The 19,831-nt window shown below is 47.3% G+C and overlaps 1 protein-coding gene across 1 annotated transcript in view; it reads left to right on the top strand.

Annotated features, from left to right (window-relative positions):
- MINDY4B (MINDY family member 4B) overlaps positions 1–18,312 on the top strand; it is a 46,639-nt gene extending 28,327 nt beyond the window's left edge. The window contains exons 11-12 of the mRNA XM_070403752.1: positions 16,479–16,659; positions 18,170–18,312. Of these exons, the coding sequence (XP_070259853.1) occupies positions 16,479–16,659; positions 18,170–18,312 (324 nt within the window). The remainder of the gene's footprint in view (positions 1–16,478; positions 16,660–18,169) is intronic.
- The last annotated feature ends 1,519 nt before the right edge of the window (positions 18,313–19,831 follow it).

The raw sequence follows: 19,831 nt of genomic DNA, 5'->3' as shown, positions 1-19,831 counted from the left end.
TCCTTTTTTCTTATTTTTTTATTCTGGAATTTATTTACCTTCTATGGCTGTCACTGGAGCTGAGAGCCAGCTTTAGCTCTGAGGCTGGCTCCAGCTGGAGGCCTCGGCTGCTGAAAGCAGGAATCTAGGGTTTGTTTGGGTTCTATAATTGCAACATTGTTTCAGTCCTGCTCGCTCCAGCTCTGATGGCTGAAAGCAGGTTTCTGGGGATTGTTTAGCTTCTATATTTGCAACAATGTTTCTTAGAGAGCAGCTCAGAGGCCGGCAGCGGCAGGCGGGGAACCTTGGCTTCCTCTGTCACTGGAGCAAGCAAGCCTCCTGTTTGCTTCAGCTGCCTGGCTGCCAGCTGCCATCTTGGTTGGCAGTTAATTTGCATATCGCCCTGATTAGCCAATGGGAAGGGTAGCGAAATTACGGTTAATTACCATGTTTCTCTTTTATTAGATAGGACTAGACGCCTGGTGCATGAATTCGTGCATGGGTGGGGTGGGGCCGGGCTGGTGGTGGGGAAGAGGGGATGTGGGAGTTTGGCCAGCCAGCCCTGCCCCCAATGGACCAGTTGGCTGCCACAGTGGGCATCATAGCAATGGGTCATTCTAGTCGTTTCAGTTGTTCCAGCTTTCTGGTCACTGGCTTTTTATATATATATACTAGAGGCCTGTTGCACGAAAAGATTCGTGCAATAGGCTTTCCCTTCCCCTGGCTACTGGCACCAGTTTTCTTCTGGCACCCAGGACCCAGACCTTCACTCTGGCCACCGCCTTCCATCTTTGCTCTGGACACAGTCTTCTCTGTGGCTGGAGCCTTCAGTCTTTGCTCCTCACTCCAGCGGGAGTCTTCAGTCTCCAGCCAGAGCTGCTCCTGTAGCTCCTTCCGCCCTCCACCCTCCCCCTCATAGCTTGATAGCACCTGCAGACCTCACCGTGGGGCTCCTGGGTCCTGGGGGTGCCATCTTGCCTGTGGCCTGGCTTTCCGATCATGATCAAAATCAGGGGCCACAGGCAAGGTGGCTCCTGTGTCCCAGGGGTGCCACCTTGCATGCGGCCCGGCTTTCCAATCACGATCACCGGCTGGGGGGCGGGCAAGGGCGGCCCCGGTCCCCGGCCCTTGCCTGCCGCCTGGGTTTCCGATCACCATTCTTCCATCCTTCTCCTTTTGCCTCCCATCATTGTGCCTACATATGCAAATTAGCCGCCATCTTTCTTGGCAGGTAATTTGCATATCACCCTGATTAGCCAATGGGAAGCGTAGCAAAGGTACGGTCAATTACCCTTTTTGTCTTTTTTTAGATAGGATAAGTATATATATAGATTACAGTTGACAGTCAGTGTTGTTTTATATTAGTTTCAGGTGCACAACACAGTGAAGGGGGCCCACATATAAAACTCCCCTCACAAGCTTTCCCACTCAGGGGCTTTACAGCCTGTGACAACCAGAAAGTATAATGTGCTATTCAAAAGCACGATGAGAAAGTTCAGCAAGATGACATTCCACAAAACAAACAGGAGAGAGTAAGAAAGCAGATATACTCACCCAGACCACAAATCAAAGGTGCTTTTATGCTATTTTCACAAAAATTTTTATTCTGAGACCCAGGGAAAGCATTGTGGATTCTGTGAAAAGCAACTAATTCTCTGGAGTGGCCTGGAACTAGTGATGTAATGCAATATGATAGTGACAGAAATCCCTAGGCCTCACCATCCCCAACGTCTCCTGACTAGCAGCACCAAGTAGGCCTGCGGCTCAGTGCCTGTCCCGCCCCTCATACTCCCTGTCCCAGCTCACAATCCTTCCATGTGTGTAGGGCCATGCACCTGACAAGTCCTTCTGTATCCACAGCGCCATTCACCTTCCCACCCACTGGTGGCTCCAGCTGCATGAAATCAGCATCTTTCAACACATACAAACCCTGCATCCAATGGTGTCAGGACAGTCATGTGTGACTACAGCAGAATTAGTGTGTTTTGTGTACAAATGTTATTCCTCAAGTTTGAAATCTAAATTCATCACAGAAAAATGAGGAGAGACAGAGAAGCTAAAAGTAAAAAAGATGAATCCAATCCTATCACTTGGGTCAATCCTTTCACAAATGGATCCTTCTCTTCTTCTTTCTAATATAAGTATGTTCCATTCTACTCTCCTGAAACCTGCTTTTCTAATTTAACACAAATATCTTTACACATCAGCAGTAATTGTCCTTCATTATATTTAATGGATGCAAAGGGTCCCACTGTACAAACAGGAAGGACTGCACTTTGAATACCCCCTGGACAGAAACTGAATCTGTTATTATTATAAAGTTCCTAGTCACTTGTCCCAGATATTTGGAAATTCATATTAGAATTTGTTATATATATAAAATGTCCATGGTCAAGCACTCTATCAATCAGAGCCCAGTAAATTGCTGAGACTCCGTTTGGAGGAAAATGGCATGACAAGTTTCAAGGAGTGGAGGCACAAAACCCACAATAACAATTTAATGCTTTGTCTACTTTTACAAAGCTCTTTTACAATGTTAGTTCACTATATCCTCATTATTAACTACAAAGATTTAAAACAGTGTGTCTCATATTTCAGTTATTTGAGTAGATAATTCACAAGCTTTGTCGTCTCTCCACACCACCTCTGCTATTATTTGCTTAATACTTTTATTTAAACCAACTCACTTTTAAAATTTAAACCTAAGAAAATTGAATCTAACCTTTTCTGCAGCAATAATACAAACCACAGACTTGATGTGCTGTTTTCTTTCCTAATACATCTATACTAATAAAAGCATAGGTGGTTCTTGCACCCTTGTGCGCGACGTTGTCACAAGATGGCCACCACAATATGGCCGCCACAAGATGGTCACCACAAAGATGATTGCCACAAGATGGCTGCCACAAGATGACCACACGCACTGTGGAGGTGGGGCCCAGCGGCTGCTCTGCGTAGTGAGGCCTGGGGGTCCCGCGGCTCTGCACAGTGCAGAGGAGGCCGGTCCCGGTGGAGGAGGCAGGTTGCAGCAGGGGAGGGCAGTTGTAGGCAATCAGGCTGGCAGGTGAGGAAAGTTGGGGGTGATCGGGTCGGCAGGGAAGGGAAGTTGGGAGCAAATGGGCCAGCAGGGGAGGAAAGTTGGGAGCAAATGGGCTGGCAGGGGAGGGCAGTTGGGAGTGATTGGGCCAGCAGAGGAGGGCAGTTGGGAGTGATCGGACCAGCAGGGGAGGGCAGTTGGGGGCCATCGGGCCAGCAAGGGAGGGCAGTTGGGAGCGATCAGGCCGGCAGGGGAGGGTAGTTGGGGATGATCAGGCAAGGAGGGGAGCAGTTAGGCATCAATCAGGCTGGCAGGGGAGAGGTTGGGGGCGATCAGGCTGGCAGGCAGGTGGGCGGTTAGGAGCCAGTTGTCCAAGATTGTGAGAGGGATCCCAGATTGGAGAAGGTGCAGGCCGGGCTGAGGGACACCCCCGCCACGCACAGATTTCATGCACCGGGCCTCTAGTATTTAAATAAATAAACATGTTTTGTTTTCAAAGTTCCCTCTTTGTGCCACTGACTTCATGCCACACGCCATCAGTGGGCACTTGCTCCACACTGTGGAAACCTGGTGTAAAAGTGAGGAGGTCCTGTAGCATGTCAGAAACAGCCCTGGCCTCCACAAATTGTATGGTCAGTCCTACCCAATGACTATTTGGTCTGGGGAGAACCTTGACATCAGAAATTTTTAAAGCCTACAGGTGATTCTCATGTACCACCAAGGTTAGAAACCTCTGTTCTAGTGTGGGGCTGCTCAGCCTGAGCACTGCTGACGATTTAGATCAATACTTTTTTGTGGCAGGCTGTTCTGTGCATTGTGGGATATTTAGCAATATCCCTGGCCTCTGAACACTAGATGCCAGTAGCACTCCTCCCCCGAGTGTGACAACCACAAATGTCTCCAGACACTGACAAATGTCCACTGGGGGACAAAGTTGTTCAGTTGAACCACCACTCTAAAGAAAGAGTGGGAAAAGATCTCGTTAAGTTTAGATAACTAAATCCATGTAAGTAGAATTGGAAAACTAGTTATTTCAACTGACATTACAAGAGTTTCTTCTTTTAATCAGTATCAGAAAGGTTGAAAGCTTCCTGTTCCCTTTTAACATTCACTGGGCTCTGGGGGACAAGTTTTAGACCTTATCTTAAATTAAAATTAAACAGGAGTTTGCTAAATAGCTAATAAGCAGCTCTGAGAAGGGACTGTATTAAAGAATATGCCACTGATGGAAAGAGGGAGGGAGGGGGAGAGACTCAGAGAGTCAAGAATGTATAGGCACCCAGTGCTAACATTTTCACTGGATCACATTTCTTTCTACAACTTGGCTCAGACCACTAGGGCTATTAAATCATGCTCTAACAAAAATTATCTGGAGATCTTTTTTTAAAATACATTTTTATTGATTTCAGAGAGGAATGAAGAGGGAGGGAGAGATAGATCAATGATGAATGAGAGTCATTGATTGGCTGCCTCCTATACCCCTACACTGGGGATTGAGCCCACAACCCAAGCATGTGCCCCGACTAGGAATTGAACTGTGACCTCCTGGTTCATAGGTCGACACTCAACCACTGAGCCATGCTGGCTGGGCTTCAGATCTTAAAATATTCTCCAATAACAAAGTAGATGGGGACCACATCAAAATAAAAAGCTTCTGCACAGCAAAAGAAACATCAACAAAATAACAAGAGAGCCCACTGCATGGGAGAACATATTTGCCAATGATATATCCAATAAGGGATTAATCTCCAAAATATATAGGGAACCTATACAACTTAACAAAAGGAAGACAAACAATCCAATTAAAAAATGGGCAAAGGACCTAAATAGAAACTTCTCCAAAGTGGACATACAGAAGGCCAAGAGGCACATGAAAAAATGTTCAGTCACTTATCATCTGAGAGATGCAAATCGAAACAACAATGAGATACCACCTCACATTTATTTGTGGGCTATCATCAACAGATCAACAAATGACAATTGTTGGCGAAGATGTGGAGAAAAAGGAACCCTCGTGCATTGCTGGTGGGAATGCAGACTGGTGCAGCCACTGTGGAAAACAATATGGAGTTTCCTCAAAAAATTAAAAATGGAATTCCCATTTGACCCAGTGATCCCACTTCTAGGAATATATCCCAAGAAATCAGAAACACCAATCAGAAAGGATATATGCACCCCTATGTTCATAGCAGCACGATTTACAATAGCTAAGATTTGGAAACTGTCTAAATGTCCATCAGCAAATGAGTGGATAAAAAACTGGTACATTTACACAATGACATACTATACGGCAATAATAAAGAACTCTTACCATTTGCAACAGCATGGATAGTCCTGGAGAGCATTATGCAAAGCAAAATAAGTCAGTCAGAGAAAGATAAGTATCACATGATCTTACTCATATGTGGAATCTAATGAACAGCATAAACTGATGAACAAAAATAGATCCAGAGACATAGAAGCATTGAACAGACTGTCGAACCTCGGAGGGAAGGTAGGGGTGGGTGGGTGGATAGGCGGGAAGAGATCAACCAAAGAACTTGTATGCATATATGCAAAACCCATGGTCACTGACAATAGTGTTATGAAGGGCGGGGGTTGGGGGAAGGAGGAAGGCTAGAAGGGGTCAATGGGGGGAGGGAAGGGGACATATGTAATACTTCCAACAATAAAGATTTTCTTTAAATTTTAAAAAAGAAAGAAATAATGGAAGAAGATCATCCAATAAAAATTAAAAAACATAAAGCAGATGTTTGACAGAACCTTACTAGTAAAGCCAGTGAAGAGGCTGAGGCATAAGAAATAAGAGCTTTCCTGCTGGGAAGAAGGCAAAATGTACCAGACAATATGATGCCATCGTGATGCTTGCCCACATATGTAATGTAGGCAAAGGACAGGAACTGCTTGGGTTAGCTCTACATCTACATGGAAATAAAACCTATGCTGCTTCCATTTTTTTCGAAAGTGACTAATGTGGTTTCCCATCCTTCCTTTTGGACTCAGTGTCTGTCCCCAAGGAGACTCCTGTGAATCCTGGCCACAGTGAAAATTGCCTGCACTAATGGCCTGAAACCCTGAGGATGTTTATCAAGTTATCTCTTTCGTGCTCTTGAAGTTGGGTTTCAGAACAAACATATTAAAGAGCAAATACAGCTGGCAGCTAGTTTTGTTCCTTGAACTGCTGGGATATATAAATGTGTTAGACATATACTTGTATACATACAAAGTTTATTTTATCCAAAGTGTTTTTTATTCTTTCTACTAGAGGCCCAGTGCACAAAAATTTGTGCATTCGGGGGGGGGGGGGTCCCCTCAGCCCAGCCTGTGCCCTCTCGCAGTCTGGGACCCCTCGGGGGATGTCCACCTGCTGGCTTAGGCCCGATCCCTGGGGGATCGGGCCTAAGCTGGCAGTCAGACATCCCTCTGGCAGCCTGGGAGCCCTTGGGAAATGTCCACTTGCCAGTGGGGAGCAGGCCTAAGCTGAAGTCGGACATCCTTAGTGCTGATGAGGAGGCAGAAGAGGCTCCCACCACCACCGCTGTGCTGGCAGCCATCAGCCTGGCTTGTGGCTGAGCAGAGCTCCCCCTGTGGGAGCACACTGACCACCAAGGGGCAGCTCCTGCGTTGAACATCTGCCCCCTGGTGGTCAGTGTGTGTCATAGTGACCAGTCATTCCTAGTTGTTCTGCTGTTAGGGTCAATTTGCATATTACCCTTTTATTATACAGGACTAGAGGCCCGGTGCACAAAAATCTGTGCACTCGGGGGCGTCCCTCAGCCCAGCCTATGCCCTCTTGCAATTTGGGACCCCTCGGAGGATGTCCACCTGCTGGCTTAGGCCCGCTCCCTGGGGGATTGTGCCCAAGCTGGCAGTCAGAAGTCCCTCTGGCAGTCTGGGAGCCCTCGGGGGATGTCCACTTGCCAGCGGGGAGCAGGCCTAAGCTGCAGTCGGACATCTTTAGAGCTGCTGAGGAGGTGGGAGAGGCTCCCACCACCACCACTGTACTGGCAGCTGTCAGCCTGGCTTGTGACTGAGCAGAGCTCCCCCTGTGGGAGCATACTGACCACCAGGGGGCAGCTCCTGCATTGAGCATCTGCCCCCTGGTGGTCAGTGTGTGTCATAGTGACCAGTCATTCCCAGTCATTCTGCTGTTAGGGTCAATTTGCATATTACCCTTTTATTATATAGAATAGAGGCCTGGTGTACGGGTGGGGGCCGACTGGTTTGCCCTGAAGGGTGTTCTGGATCGGAGTGAGGGTCCCAACTGGGGTGCCTGGCCAGCCTGGGTGAGGGGCTGAGGGCCATTTTCAGGCTGCCCACACCCCCTTCAGGGTCGGGGGTCCCCACTGGGGTGCCTGGCCAGCCTGGGTGAGGGGCTGATGGCTGTTTTCAGACTGACCAAGCCCCCTGGCGACTGAAGCTCCCAGCCTTTCCTTTTTTTTTTTTTTTTTTTTGCTCCAGCTCTGTGGCCATGGCAACTGGAAGCAGGTATCTGGGGTTCATTTACCTTCTATAATTGAAACTTTGTTGCCTTGAGAGGAGGCAGCCGCTGCCGGGAGCTTGGCTTCTTCCATCGCAGGGGCAAGCAAGCCTCCTGCTTGCTCCAGCTCTGTGGCCACAGCTGGCTGAAAGCAGGTATCAGGGGTTTATTTACCTTCTATAATTGAAACTTTGTTGCTTTGAGTGTAGCTCAGAGCAGGCCACGGCAGGCTGGCTTCCTGCATTACTGGAGCAAGTAAGCCTCCTGCTCGCTCCAGCTCCATGGCTGCCGCTGCCATCTTGGTTGGGTTAATTTGCATATAGTCGCTCTGATTGGCTGGTGGGCGTGGCTTAAGGCATAGCGAAAGTACGGTCAATTTGCATGTTTGTCTATTATTAAGTAAGATAGAGGCATGGTGCACGGGTGGGGGCTGGCTGGTTTGTCCTGAAGGGTGTCCCAGATCAGAGTGGGGGTCCCGCTGGGGTGCCTGGCCAGCCTGGGTGAGGGACTGAGGGCCGTTTTCAGGCTGGCCACACCCCCTTCAGGGTGGGGGTCCTTACTGGGGTGCCTGGCCAGCCTCGGTGAGGGGCTGATGGCTGTTTTCAGGCTGGTCACACCCGTGGGCTGGAAGCAGGTATCTGGGATTTATTTATCTTCTATAATTGAAACTCTGTAGCCTTGAGTGGAGCTCAGTGCCAGCCAGGGCAGGTGGTAAGCTTCCTTCCTCCATCACCAGGGGAAACCCAAGCCTCCTGCTTGCTCCAGCTCCATGGCTGCTGCCATCTTTGTGACTGAATGAGGGAGTGATGGTTAATTTGCATATTACTTCTATTAGATAGGATATCAGCTTATTATTTTAGGTTAAAAGTAATATGTAACTCATCTACATTATTAAAATAATTACAGCCCAGCTGGTATGGCTCAGTGGTTGAGCATAGACCTACGAACCAGCAGGTTATGGTTCAATTCCCGGTCAGCGCACATGCCTGGGTTGTGGGTTCGATCCCCAGTGGGGGGCATGCAGGAGGCTGCCAATCAATGATTCTCTCTCATCATTGATGTTTCTCTCTCTCTCTCCCTTCCTCTCTGAAATCAATAAAAATATATATTAAAAAATAAAAAGGAAAAATAAAATGGTAATTAAAGAAAGTACAGCAGATCCTCAAATAACCAAATAACACCATTTTGTTCAATGTCGTTTAAGTTACATTCATGACATGCCATAGGAGTTTAACTCTTGTTTATATCAACTAGGCTAGCCTAAAACTGGTTTCATTATATGTCTTTTTGCTTCAAGTTTCAGAACCTATCATGGCATTTAATGAGGACTACTGTGTATATGAAGCTTATTTATTCCCTGTTGTGAACATTTCCTATGTGCCAGGCTCTCTCTGAGCCACTTGCAATGACACCTTATTTTATTTAATCCTCACTTCCACTTGAAGTTACAATCAGTGTGAGTTTAAGTCCAGTGTCTATTGCTCAGGCATTCATTTAGAGATGAGAAACCACAGGCTGAGAAAGGGATAGAGACTTGCCCAAGGCCATCAGCTAGGTGAGTGTCAGAGCCAGGCTTGTGATCCCAGACCTATGTACAGTCAAAGCCCACCTTCCACCTACGGTGCCATGCTGCCTGGCATTATCATCCTTACTTGTTTTCTGATAAGTGGTAAACACAAAATGCCCATCCTTGGAATTACACTCTAAGTGCTTTTATAGTCTATCATATATATACTAGGAGCCCAGTGCGCAATTGGAAATCGCGTGGCGGGGCGCGGCGCGGCCACCCACCTGCAGCCCTGCCTTGACACCAGAACCTCTCCACACACAGCTCCAGCACGCCTGGCCCAGCCCCCAAACCCTCTGGCTTTCTCTGGCCACTTCAAGCTCTGACCTCAGTCCCTCCAGAGGCCTCAGGCTGGTCCCACCTTCTCTGGGTGCCTCCCTACTTCCACCGGTCTCTGGAGCAACACGGCAGCTCTGCCCCTCATGGCGCCAGAGGAGAGTGGAAGCCTATGCTGCGCTGTGCTCCTTCCTCTGGCAGGTGAGCCATGCAGCACTCAGAGTGTGAGCGATGGGTGGCAAAGGACTGGTGAGGGGGGCGCTAGGGGCTCTCACTCCTGCCCTCCCCAGAACGGAATGGTCCCGCCTCCTCCAGGCCCTCCCCACTTCCGCCCCATCTCCAGAGCAACGCCCCAGCTAATATGCTAATGACCTGGTCGTTACCATTATGGCATATCGACCATTAGCATATTAGCTCTTTATTAATATCTTTATATGTAGATGCAGATTCACATTCCCTAATCTTTAATATCTATAGTGAATCTATAATATATCAAGTGAATAGCTCCTTAGTCTGTGACAAAATTGCAGAGGCTGCAAAAACACATGTCTTTCAGTCCCAATGTCACAGCCCAGTGGGTGAGATTTTTTTAATGGAGCTCTCATTAGATGACATGGCAAGCCCCAGAGCCACCAGACCGGCAATGCCCACGGAACACAGCCAGGACTCACAGGACGAGGCTGTTTGGAAGCTTCCCGTCATTTTTCTAATTGAAGGTCCAGGTTTGAGTGTGAGGTTCCAATACCTGAGTGAGAACATAAAGCAGTTTGAGTCTAACACCATCTGGAAAGCCTTAGGAGGTTCACATTATCTTCACACCTGCCACTGAGAAGAAAAACCAACGCTGATTTCAGAAGGGACTGAAGCCAGTCAGGTCTCCTGGAACGACTCCCCAGCAGCCTGGCAGAGCGCAGCCCCTCCCTGCTGTAGCTCTTCCCTCGTTACATTTTCCCTTTAAAGAGACTGATTAAACTCCAACCATAAAAGTACCAAATGGAGCTGCCCCTGTGCACTCTGCCCCTGAGTTGCTGAGAAAGTGTCTTGCACACACAACAGCACAGTGCACGCACTCACGGAAGGTACATCGACTCTGTTCCAGGTGGCAGAGACGAGAGCCAGGCCTTTAACAGTTATGCATGTGAGTCATCCCCAGGAATCAGCAAAGAAAGCGCAAGGTTTCCGACCCTTTTCTCTTGTTCAGATTATCATACTGGGGCCTTGGGACTTACGATATCAAGCTCATTATGCAAAGGGACATTCTATGTGCCATTGTTCTAGAGGGCATGAAAACAGAATTACAGAGACTCAATTCTTGCCCTCTAATGTTAGAATCTGTCCATCCTTTCTCTTGTTCTTGTAATTTGACATTGGCTTAAACAATACATGTTATAAAGGCTGGGTTGCTGCATGTAATGTTGAACCTACTGGGCTTATTACACAATGAGTAAACTTAAGAAGGAAGGTATTTTATTTATAGCACCACTGTATCACAATTTAATTTCCTCTTTACCATGGCAACAAGGCAGCATGTACCAATTCTGCACTGGTGGAATCTCACCAGTAAAACATATTTAGAATCCTGCTTTGGGGGGAAGGGTAGCTGATAAACTACCTAAAAGCAATACAAATTCTTGACTAAAAATTCCAGTCAGACAGATGATGTGATCTGCCAAGAAAAGAAGGGGGTGGAATACCTGGCTGGATTCAGCCGGGGGGAGGGGGTGCTTTGTTGTGTTTTTGCAGACCTCACTGTAAGCCAGGTGTTTCTCAGTGTAATCGGGAGGCTCGCCTCTTTGAGTTAATACCCAAAGTACCATGACAGCCACACGTGGCATTTTCCTTCTCACCAGCATCTCCCAAGGCAAGCAAGGCTCTGCCTGCTCAGCGTGGGGTCCCTGTCTGATCACTTGGGGGCTGGAGATTGTTGCATTTATAACTCTACAGCTGACCCTGAACAATATGGGTTTGAACTCCACCATCCACTTATGCGTGGATATTTTTCAACAAATATCTGTACTGCTTTTGATCAGCAGTTGGGAGTCTGGATGTGGAGGGCCGAGCATGTGCACTGGTCCACCATTTTATACAGGGGGCCCAGCATCAGCTAGTTCTGGCATCCCTGGGGGCCCTGAAACCAACCCCATCCCCCACTGATACTGAGGGACAACTTCAGTTTTGAGGGAGTTAAAAGTTATACACAGATTTTCCAAGGGTCAGCGCTACTATCCTCTCACTGTGTTGTTCAAGGGTCAACCATCCTTCTTTTTCGTCCTACTCTAATAAAATCTTGAATAGCTTCGAGTCGAGGAAAGAAAACTGCCTGCTGCATAAAGTGACACTAGTGTGGTGTCAGCTCCTTGCAGAGCATGTTATCTGAGTGCCAGCTGAATTTTCCTACCTCACAAAGATTCTGTCAAGCAATATCATATGTGTCTACAATCTATTACATCAACCAGACATACTTCACAGGATCACTCATTGGCTTGAAATCAGCCAGAATGTGCACCTGAAGTCCCACGTGAGTGGCATTTTACTAGTATTATGAGCAGCCCTCGATTCCTAATTAGTTTATCCAAGTTTTCCAATCCTAAGAATTCCACGTCCTCTGGATCCTAAATTATATGTAACGTTAGTATAGAAGGTGCCGTTGCAAGAAGGCCTAAGAAAGAAAGTGCTTAAGTTATAGCTAATGACTGGCTACAATGTTATTTGGAACTCCGGGGTCGATCTGGAAGGTTACTTCATGCAGCTGCTTCAATGACACGTCCTTATTGGTTTATTTCCAGCCGGTGGGGAACTTGCCCCATGTTTGATATGGGAGACGCTCCTGTATATGCAGCACCAAGGGGCCAACTGGAGTGTGAAGAGATGAGCAAAGCCTGCACCCACTATGAGTAGGTCCAGATTGGGGTGCTAGGCTTACAGCCTTTTTAAACTATCAATTAAAACTGAGGTCATTTCTTTCAAGTACAGTTATATAATTTTTCTGTGGTAGTGCCAAGTGAAAAGCTTAAAGACAAAAGCATCTCTGATTCACCCACACTGAAGAATTTAAAGAAAAACAAAGAGATTGGAATAGAACTATTGAGAAATCAAAATATCAAGTTATTAGCCTTTAATGCTTGGGTTTACAAAACGTGATAATTTTTCAAAGCTAGATTTTCCATTAGACAGAACATGTTCCTGAATATGCAGTACAACTCTGAGGACTGAGAAGGAAAGAGACAGAACCAGATCCTACCGCCATGGGAAGATATGCCAGGGCAGAGAGTCCCGTTGGTCTACCTGGCATCAGGTGAACATGGTAGAGGTTTTTCCATGTAGCTCATGTTTCTCTCTCTAAGTAGGAAAGAATTGTTTTTTATGTTAATGAGTTTTAATGGCAATCTTTTAAAAAACATTTGCTTCTCTGCCTCTTTAAACAAAATGGTAGCTATCATTAATAGAAATGTGCTACAATAGCATGATACCTTCAGGAACTACTGAAATGCGCTGGCCCCTTTTACTCTGGGCCCCAGGAGTGATGCTTTTGTGAATCTGATCCACTAGCTGTGAGAATTCAAGGCCGAATTGACAGTTGCCTGGAAAAAAACAGTTAGCAATGTGGTTATAGCAGTAAACTTAATATATATAATACCAAACTAGTACATTCAGCTCCAAATACATCTTCACAATTGATCTATGTGTTAACATACAGATATGTGTATATACATACTAGAGGCCCGGTGCATGGATTCATGCATCGGTGGGGTCCCTCAGCCTGGCCTGCGGGGATCAGCCGAAACCGGCTCTCCGACATCCCCGAGGGGTCACAGATTGTGAGAGGGTGGTTCTTGGGTGACACACCCTGGAATTGGGCTCCCTCCTCTCTGGGTCTGTAGTGCAGGTGAAGCAGATTCAGGGCCGACAGTGCCCCAGTAGCAACCTAACCCACGGCCAATTCCGAGAGGAATCGGGCACTCTCTTCTACTGGTTGGAGCATCTGCCCCCTGGTGGTCTTTGCACGTCATAGCTAACAGGCGAATGGTCCAATGGTCGGATGGTCGCTTAGGCTTTTATATATATAGACTAGAGGCCCGGTGCACAAAATTTGTGCACTCGGTGGGGGTGGGGGGGTGCGTCCCTCAGCCGGGCCTGTGCCCATTTGCAGTCTAGGACCCCTTGGGGGATGTCCACCTGTTGACTTAGACCTACTCCCCGGGGGATCAGGCTTAAGCTTGCAGTCAGACATCCTTCTGGTAGCCAGGGAGCCCTCGGGGGCTGTCCGACTAAAGGCTTAGGCCACCAAGGGGATCGGGCCTAAACTGTTAGTTAGACATTCTTAGTGCTGCCATGGAGGTGGGAGAGGCTCCTGCCACCACCTCTGCACTGGCCAGCCATGAGCCAGCTTCTGGCTGACTGGCACTACTCCTTGGTCTGACCTAAACCCTAGAGATTAGTGCTTCATTTTACAACTTTTTCTAGGTTTATAGGCAGCAGCAAACGCAGACCACACAGTCGGGTATGCGCCTAGGCCTTCCCACCCTCCGGTCACCATGGCATCACTCCCCGCAGGCCCTCCCACCCTCCGATCACCATGGGGATCTGCACAGGCCAGCCGGCAACCCCAGCCCCAGTGGGGTTCAGGGTTGCTGCCTGGCCTGCGCCTGGGCCCTCCCGCCCTCCAATGCCATGGCGATCCTGGGCGCAGGCCAGCCGGCAACCCCGGCCCCAGTGGGGTCCGGGGTTGCCGCCTGGCCTGCGCCCGGGCCCTCCCACCCTCCGATCCAAGGGGATCACTCCCCGCAGGCCAGCCGGCCACCCCTGCCCCAGTGGGGTCCGGGGTTGCCGCCCGGTTTTCCAATAGCGATCACCGGCTGGGGGATGGGGGAAGGCGGCCTTTGCCCACCCCCTAGCTCTTGCCTGCTGCCTGGGTTGCCGATCACCATTCTTCAGTCCTTCCCCTTTCGCCTCCCGTATGCAAATTAGCCGCCATCTTTGTTGGTGGTTAACCGCCATCTTAGTTGTCAGTTGATTTGCATAAGGATATGCTGATTAGCCAATGGGAAGGGTAGTGGTCGTACGCTAATTACAATGTTTCTCTTTTATTAGTGTAGATGAGTGTGTGTGTGTGTGTTTGGGTTCACCTCATTTCCCAAAAGCTTTTTCTGTAGTCAAAATATTATGGCATCATCCTATACACCAAAAGGTGGTGGGTTCGACTATCCTATACAGTGGGGCCTTGACTTACGAGTTTAATTCGTTCCGTGACGGAGCTCGTAACTCAAATTACTCATATGTCAAATCTTAAAGTAAACGAGTGAGACATGTGATGCTGGGCTGATGTTGTGGCGTTCACTGTGACGTTCGCTGCACCAACTAGTGGTGGGGATTCCGAACCTGGCTCGTAACCCAAATTTTAGCTCACAACTCAAAGCAAAAAATCAGCTGAGAAACGGCTTGTATCTCGAAAAACTCATTAGTCAGGACACTCGTAAGTCAAGGCCCCACTGTATAATAAAAGCCTAATATGCAATCCACAGAACAGCAGAATGACTGGTGGAATGACTGGTTGCTATGATGCGCACTGACCACCAGGGGGAAGATGCTCAATGCAGGAGCTGTCCCCAGCCCACAGGCCCCAGGCCAGCCAAGGTGGGTGCCTATGCCCTCCCTTCCCCAATCGCCCTGCAGGTTGTCCCACAGATCAGCCCTAATCATCGGCCAGCCCTAATCGTCAGCCAGGCCTAGGGACCCTACCCATGCACAAATTTTGTGCATAGGGCCACTAGTATATACTATATATATATAGAGAGAGAGAGAGAGAGATCCTCGGGTAGGATTCAAAAAGTATATTCTATATTTCTATATCCTAAATAATATTTTCCCCATATTCTAAATGGTTAATGTTGCTTGAAGTCTGACCACCTGCTGAATGCAGTCTGTCATACTTTCAGAACAGGAATCATTACACTAGTCGGTAAAGACAAATGGGAGTTCTCTTGTTCCACCCTCCATCTATATTTCAGTTTATCTTTGTGCTCTCTACCTCACTTCAAAACCAGACTAAGGTGTTTCCACCTCCTCCATGAGGCCGCCCTCAAACATCTATATATATAAAACCCTAACATGCAAATAGACCAAAAGGAGGAACAACTGAACAACCGCACAGCCAGTCACTATGATGTGCGTTGACCACCAGGGGCACACGTGGAACATGGCAGGCATTGGCTATGGCAGGATGGTGGAGCAGGTGAGCAGGGGTGCCAGACCAAGGTGGGGCACCAATCGTGTCATCAGGGCAAGCCTCTGGTGGTTACTGAAAATTCTTTGCTCCCGCGCACCACGGTCCCGCCGGACGCCCACACCTGCTGCCAGCGCCAGCCCTGCTCGCACCTGCTGCTGGCACCCAGTGCTGGCCCCAATCACCCCTGAGGGCTTCTCTACCTCCCCCTACTCCTGAGGGGCAATTGGGCAGCAGCTGCTGCTCACACTCACTGCTGGCACCAGCCCCAATCACTTTACGCCATCAGCGTGTGGGAATGGTGGTGGTGGGAGCAGGGCTGTGGGCAGACAGGGGATCAGGGGCACGGAGGATGGGCCAAGACCCACCCCTGTGCCCATGGCAGGTGCACAGCAATGTGTACAAGTTCGTGCACTGGGCCCCTAGTTTTTTTTTGTTTGTTTTTGTTTTTGTTTTGTTTTTTAATATATTTTATTGATTTTCCACAGAGAGGAAGGGAGAGGGATAAAGAGTTAGAAACATCAATGAGAGAGAAACATTGATCAGCTGCCTCCTGCACACCCCCTACTGGAGATGTGCCCGCAACCAAGGTATATGCCCTTGACCGGAATCGAACCTGGGACCTTTCAGTCCGCAGGCCAATGCTCTATCCATTGAGCCAAACCGGTTACGGCGGGCCCCTAGTTTTAAAATAAAATCCATTGAGAGAAAAACAGCATGATTGGCAAAAGGCACCATTCATCAATGTAAATTCATTCACGAAGCTTCATTTCCAGTCTTCCTCCTGCAGAGCCCTTCTTGGCTACCAGTGCAGCCGGGTGTCTCAGAGCTGCTTTTTTATTACGAGGCTGTATCAGCATCGGCCACAAAGTCGGCAAAAGCTATTTATTCATCTGCATGTGCTTCCCCCTCCCAGGTGGGCAGCATGCTGAAGACTCCCAAATTCCCCATTTGGCTGTGCAACATCAATGGAAGCTACAGTGTCCTTTTTAGCACAAACAGGCAGCTCCTAGCAGACTGGAAAGTGGAGCAGCGGTTTGATCTGCACTTGTATGGTGGGCAGCCTTTCCAGAAAAAGCCTGCCCGTCTTACAGTTGGTGAGCATTTCCGACTCCGTGGGCTGTGTGCTTTAATGGTCTCAAAGAGACATTTAACAGGTGTGGATATTCATGCTAAGTCTGCAAGCGAATGCTTAGGCTTGATATCTGAAAGGAAACCCTGCGTGAGCCCCATGGGCCTAAACCTCGCACTGTAACCTGGGAATTCTAAGCCAGCTGTATGTAGAGCAGGGGCTTAGAAGAAGCACAGAGGCACAAATAACTTATAGGTTAGAGAAAAACAAAAGGTGGAGTCAAATTTCCAAAAAGCCTTCTCCAAGGTCGTTTGTCTTTGAGCCTGTGGCATTTCATGCCTGAGGAAAGAACCGCTAAAACAATTGGGAGGAGAGGGTTCCCACTGGCCAATGCTAGCCCATGACCCAACATCAGATGCACATCCAGTGACATAAATAACCAATCTGATGGTGCATTTCTGTTCAGATTAGTTCACAAAGCCTTTATGAGAGCCTACTAAGTGCCAGGCACTGTGCTAAACACCAGGAAAGCAAGAAGACTAAGGTACAGTCCTGCAAACATCAGGAGGTTCTAGTCCAATGGAACAAGCAGACAACCACATGGGTCACCTCACTGCAATTTCAACCATCTTTTTTTTTTTAACTCATGAGGAAAAAGACTAACCTTAAGATGGCTTTAAACACTGACCCTTTGGACAAGGGAATAAAAGTGATGAGAATGGCGTCTGTCGATTTCATCTCTGACTCTTTGGGCATCACAGGCCTGTTATTAAGACTAAATCTGGAGAAGTATCTTAGTGACTGGCTTATCTGTGCAGCTACTGATTCTTTTTATTTAAATCTGAGAAATATATATTAACCTATTTAATTTAGTGGGGTATGGGCGATATGTTCCTTAAAATATATTATCATTTCTAATTTACTGTCTTCTTTGAGGAAAGCATCATTTTTTATTAGCTCACATGCATGGCAAGCGTTCTGTTCTGGGCACTGTGTTGAAAGCTTTGCATACATTATCCCATTAAATTCTCCCAACAGTCATATGAGGTAGATACCATGATATTTATTTTTACATGGAGGAAACGGAGGTGGCCAATAGTTACTAATTGACTAAAGGAAGCTGAGAGATGTTCAGTGCCTTCTCAAATGTTGCATGAAACAAATCTGGGCCTTGAACCCAGTTCTTGATTACCTTACCAGAATCAAGAATCATTTTGCTCTTCACCCAAAATTTCATAGAAGCATTGAAGAGGCGATAGCACTCCACTTTTCCTGACAACATCCGGTGACCTACACCTTGCTCTAGGTTAGATCATGGTATTGCCACGTTCATTACATGACTTGTCAATATTCATGTTCCAAAATACAAAACAACCCAGTTTTTCTACGTACCATCCCCCTCTGCTTACTGGTTCTAGGAACACACACACACTGAGCCTGACTCCTGCTCACCCATCCTGTTTGCCTTCCTTCCTGGCTTCCTCTGGAATGGTGTGCATAGGCTGGAGTCTAAGTGCTGGCTGTTCCTCCCTCAGATACTCACTCTCATCCCTGGGAAAGTGACCAACGTGAGGAGGAACATGGACCAGGAAGACGGTTTTCTCCAGTGGAGATGGCAATCAGAACCAAGTGGAGAGAAGCCACCGTTAACTGGAATGGAACTGTTCCCTTTTTCTAAAGAGAAAGCCAGGATGTGCAATGAAGTGTCAGAATGATGGGATACAAAGATCAATTTGGGGGGAGATCATTTCACATCTACATTGCCCACAGAAAAACCCCATTATATTTTGGGACACTCTGTGTTAAGCCCTCTGCAGTTGTAGGAGATACATGGGCCCTTACTGCAGGCTGGGAGCTGTATCCTCTATGCACATGTAGACTACTTCTATTTTATTCAAAAGAAAAATGAAGTCTATTTCCTGCATGCTATTTCCAAATTGTCCTTTCTTGGTGTGATTTTGCCCGAGGATGACAGGGCGGGAGGCTAGCTTTCACTCGGGATGAAGTCATTGGGAATGCATCAAACTTTTAGTCCTGGCAAGAACTCAAGCTTCTCAAAGACCTCCCGGTGCGGAGAGCATGCCTTTCCAAGGTTACATTCCATGTGCCCACTTTAGCAAGTTCTTGTCATTAAAATAATAAATGGGCTTCATCGGGCTTGATGTGGGTGCTATTCCTGGTGGGCTGGCGTGCATAGCAGTGAACTTGTGGGTGCAAATAGTCATGGCAAGCACACAGAAGGAGACAACCTTTCCGTGCTGTTTGTTTCTTTTCTTTATAAGCTGGATATAGATACGTAGACAGACAAACAGAAAGAAATCTGGTTCCTAGATAAAATTAAATTATATATAAAAATAAAATCTCTCCTTATGTCATTTTTTGTCTCTGTTAAGCCCTCTGCAGCTGCTTTCAGTGCTTAGAGGAAACAACTCTTTTGAGAATCTGATCTTCCCCTGTCCTGTTGAATGCCTACATTTTTCCTGAATAAATACACAGAGTAAGACATACTCTTTCTAAAGGAGCACATAGGAACCGCCTATACCTTTTCCTACCCACCCCACTGGTCTGCCAACTCACACACAAGCCAAAGGTTAGTTTGTAAAGAACAACTTTTCTGCACATATTTCCAAGTTAATTTGTTAATGCATTTTCATTTGGTTAAAAGAAAAATGTTTTAACTTAGGTAGCATGCAGAAAATGAAACTTCAAGGCGAATAATATTTTATGTCAAAAGAAAAAGCCAGTTTGGCGTGAATTGCTGATTACAACATCTGTATCATGGGTATTTTCATTCAGGATTTTAAATACATCGGGCAAATGAATGAGTCCCTACAGACCCCTGTCTCGTTTGGTCTTAATTTAGCAATATTGTGTTTTCCCTGTGCAGCCTGTTTTTGTTTTAGGAACATGGAGTTATCTCTAACAAAATGTCCCTTTTGGAGTGGACTGCTGGAAAGCTATTGCCAAATGAGAACCCTAGCAAGCGCCCAGCCACTGATAAGAGATCTCACTACAAGCGTCTCACACAGCCAGGACATTCCTTTCTAGCAAGAATGGTCCAGCAAGGGGTCCCTGACTCTTACACCAGTCACAGCTCACCCTCTAGGACTGAGCACAGGATCCTTGGTTCCTGTAGAAGGAAGGGCAGGGTGATGGTTGTGTAAACCCCAAACTAGCAGTGTTACTTCTTACAAAAG

Source organism: Myotis yumanensis, unplaced genomic scaffold (genome assembly GCF_028538775.1).
Source record: "Myotis yumanensis isolate MYYU_CA2020_CCGP unplaced genomic scaffold, mMyoYum1.0.hap1 SCAF_2, whole genome shotgun sequence".
In the NCBI taxonomy this organism is placed as follows: Eukaryota; Metazoa; Chordata; class Mammalia; order Chiroptera; family Vespertilionidae; genus Myotis; species Myotis yumanensis.
This window is presented reverse-complemented; position numbering and strand designations above follow the sequence as displayed.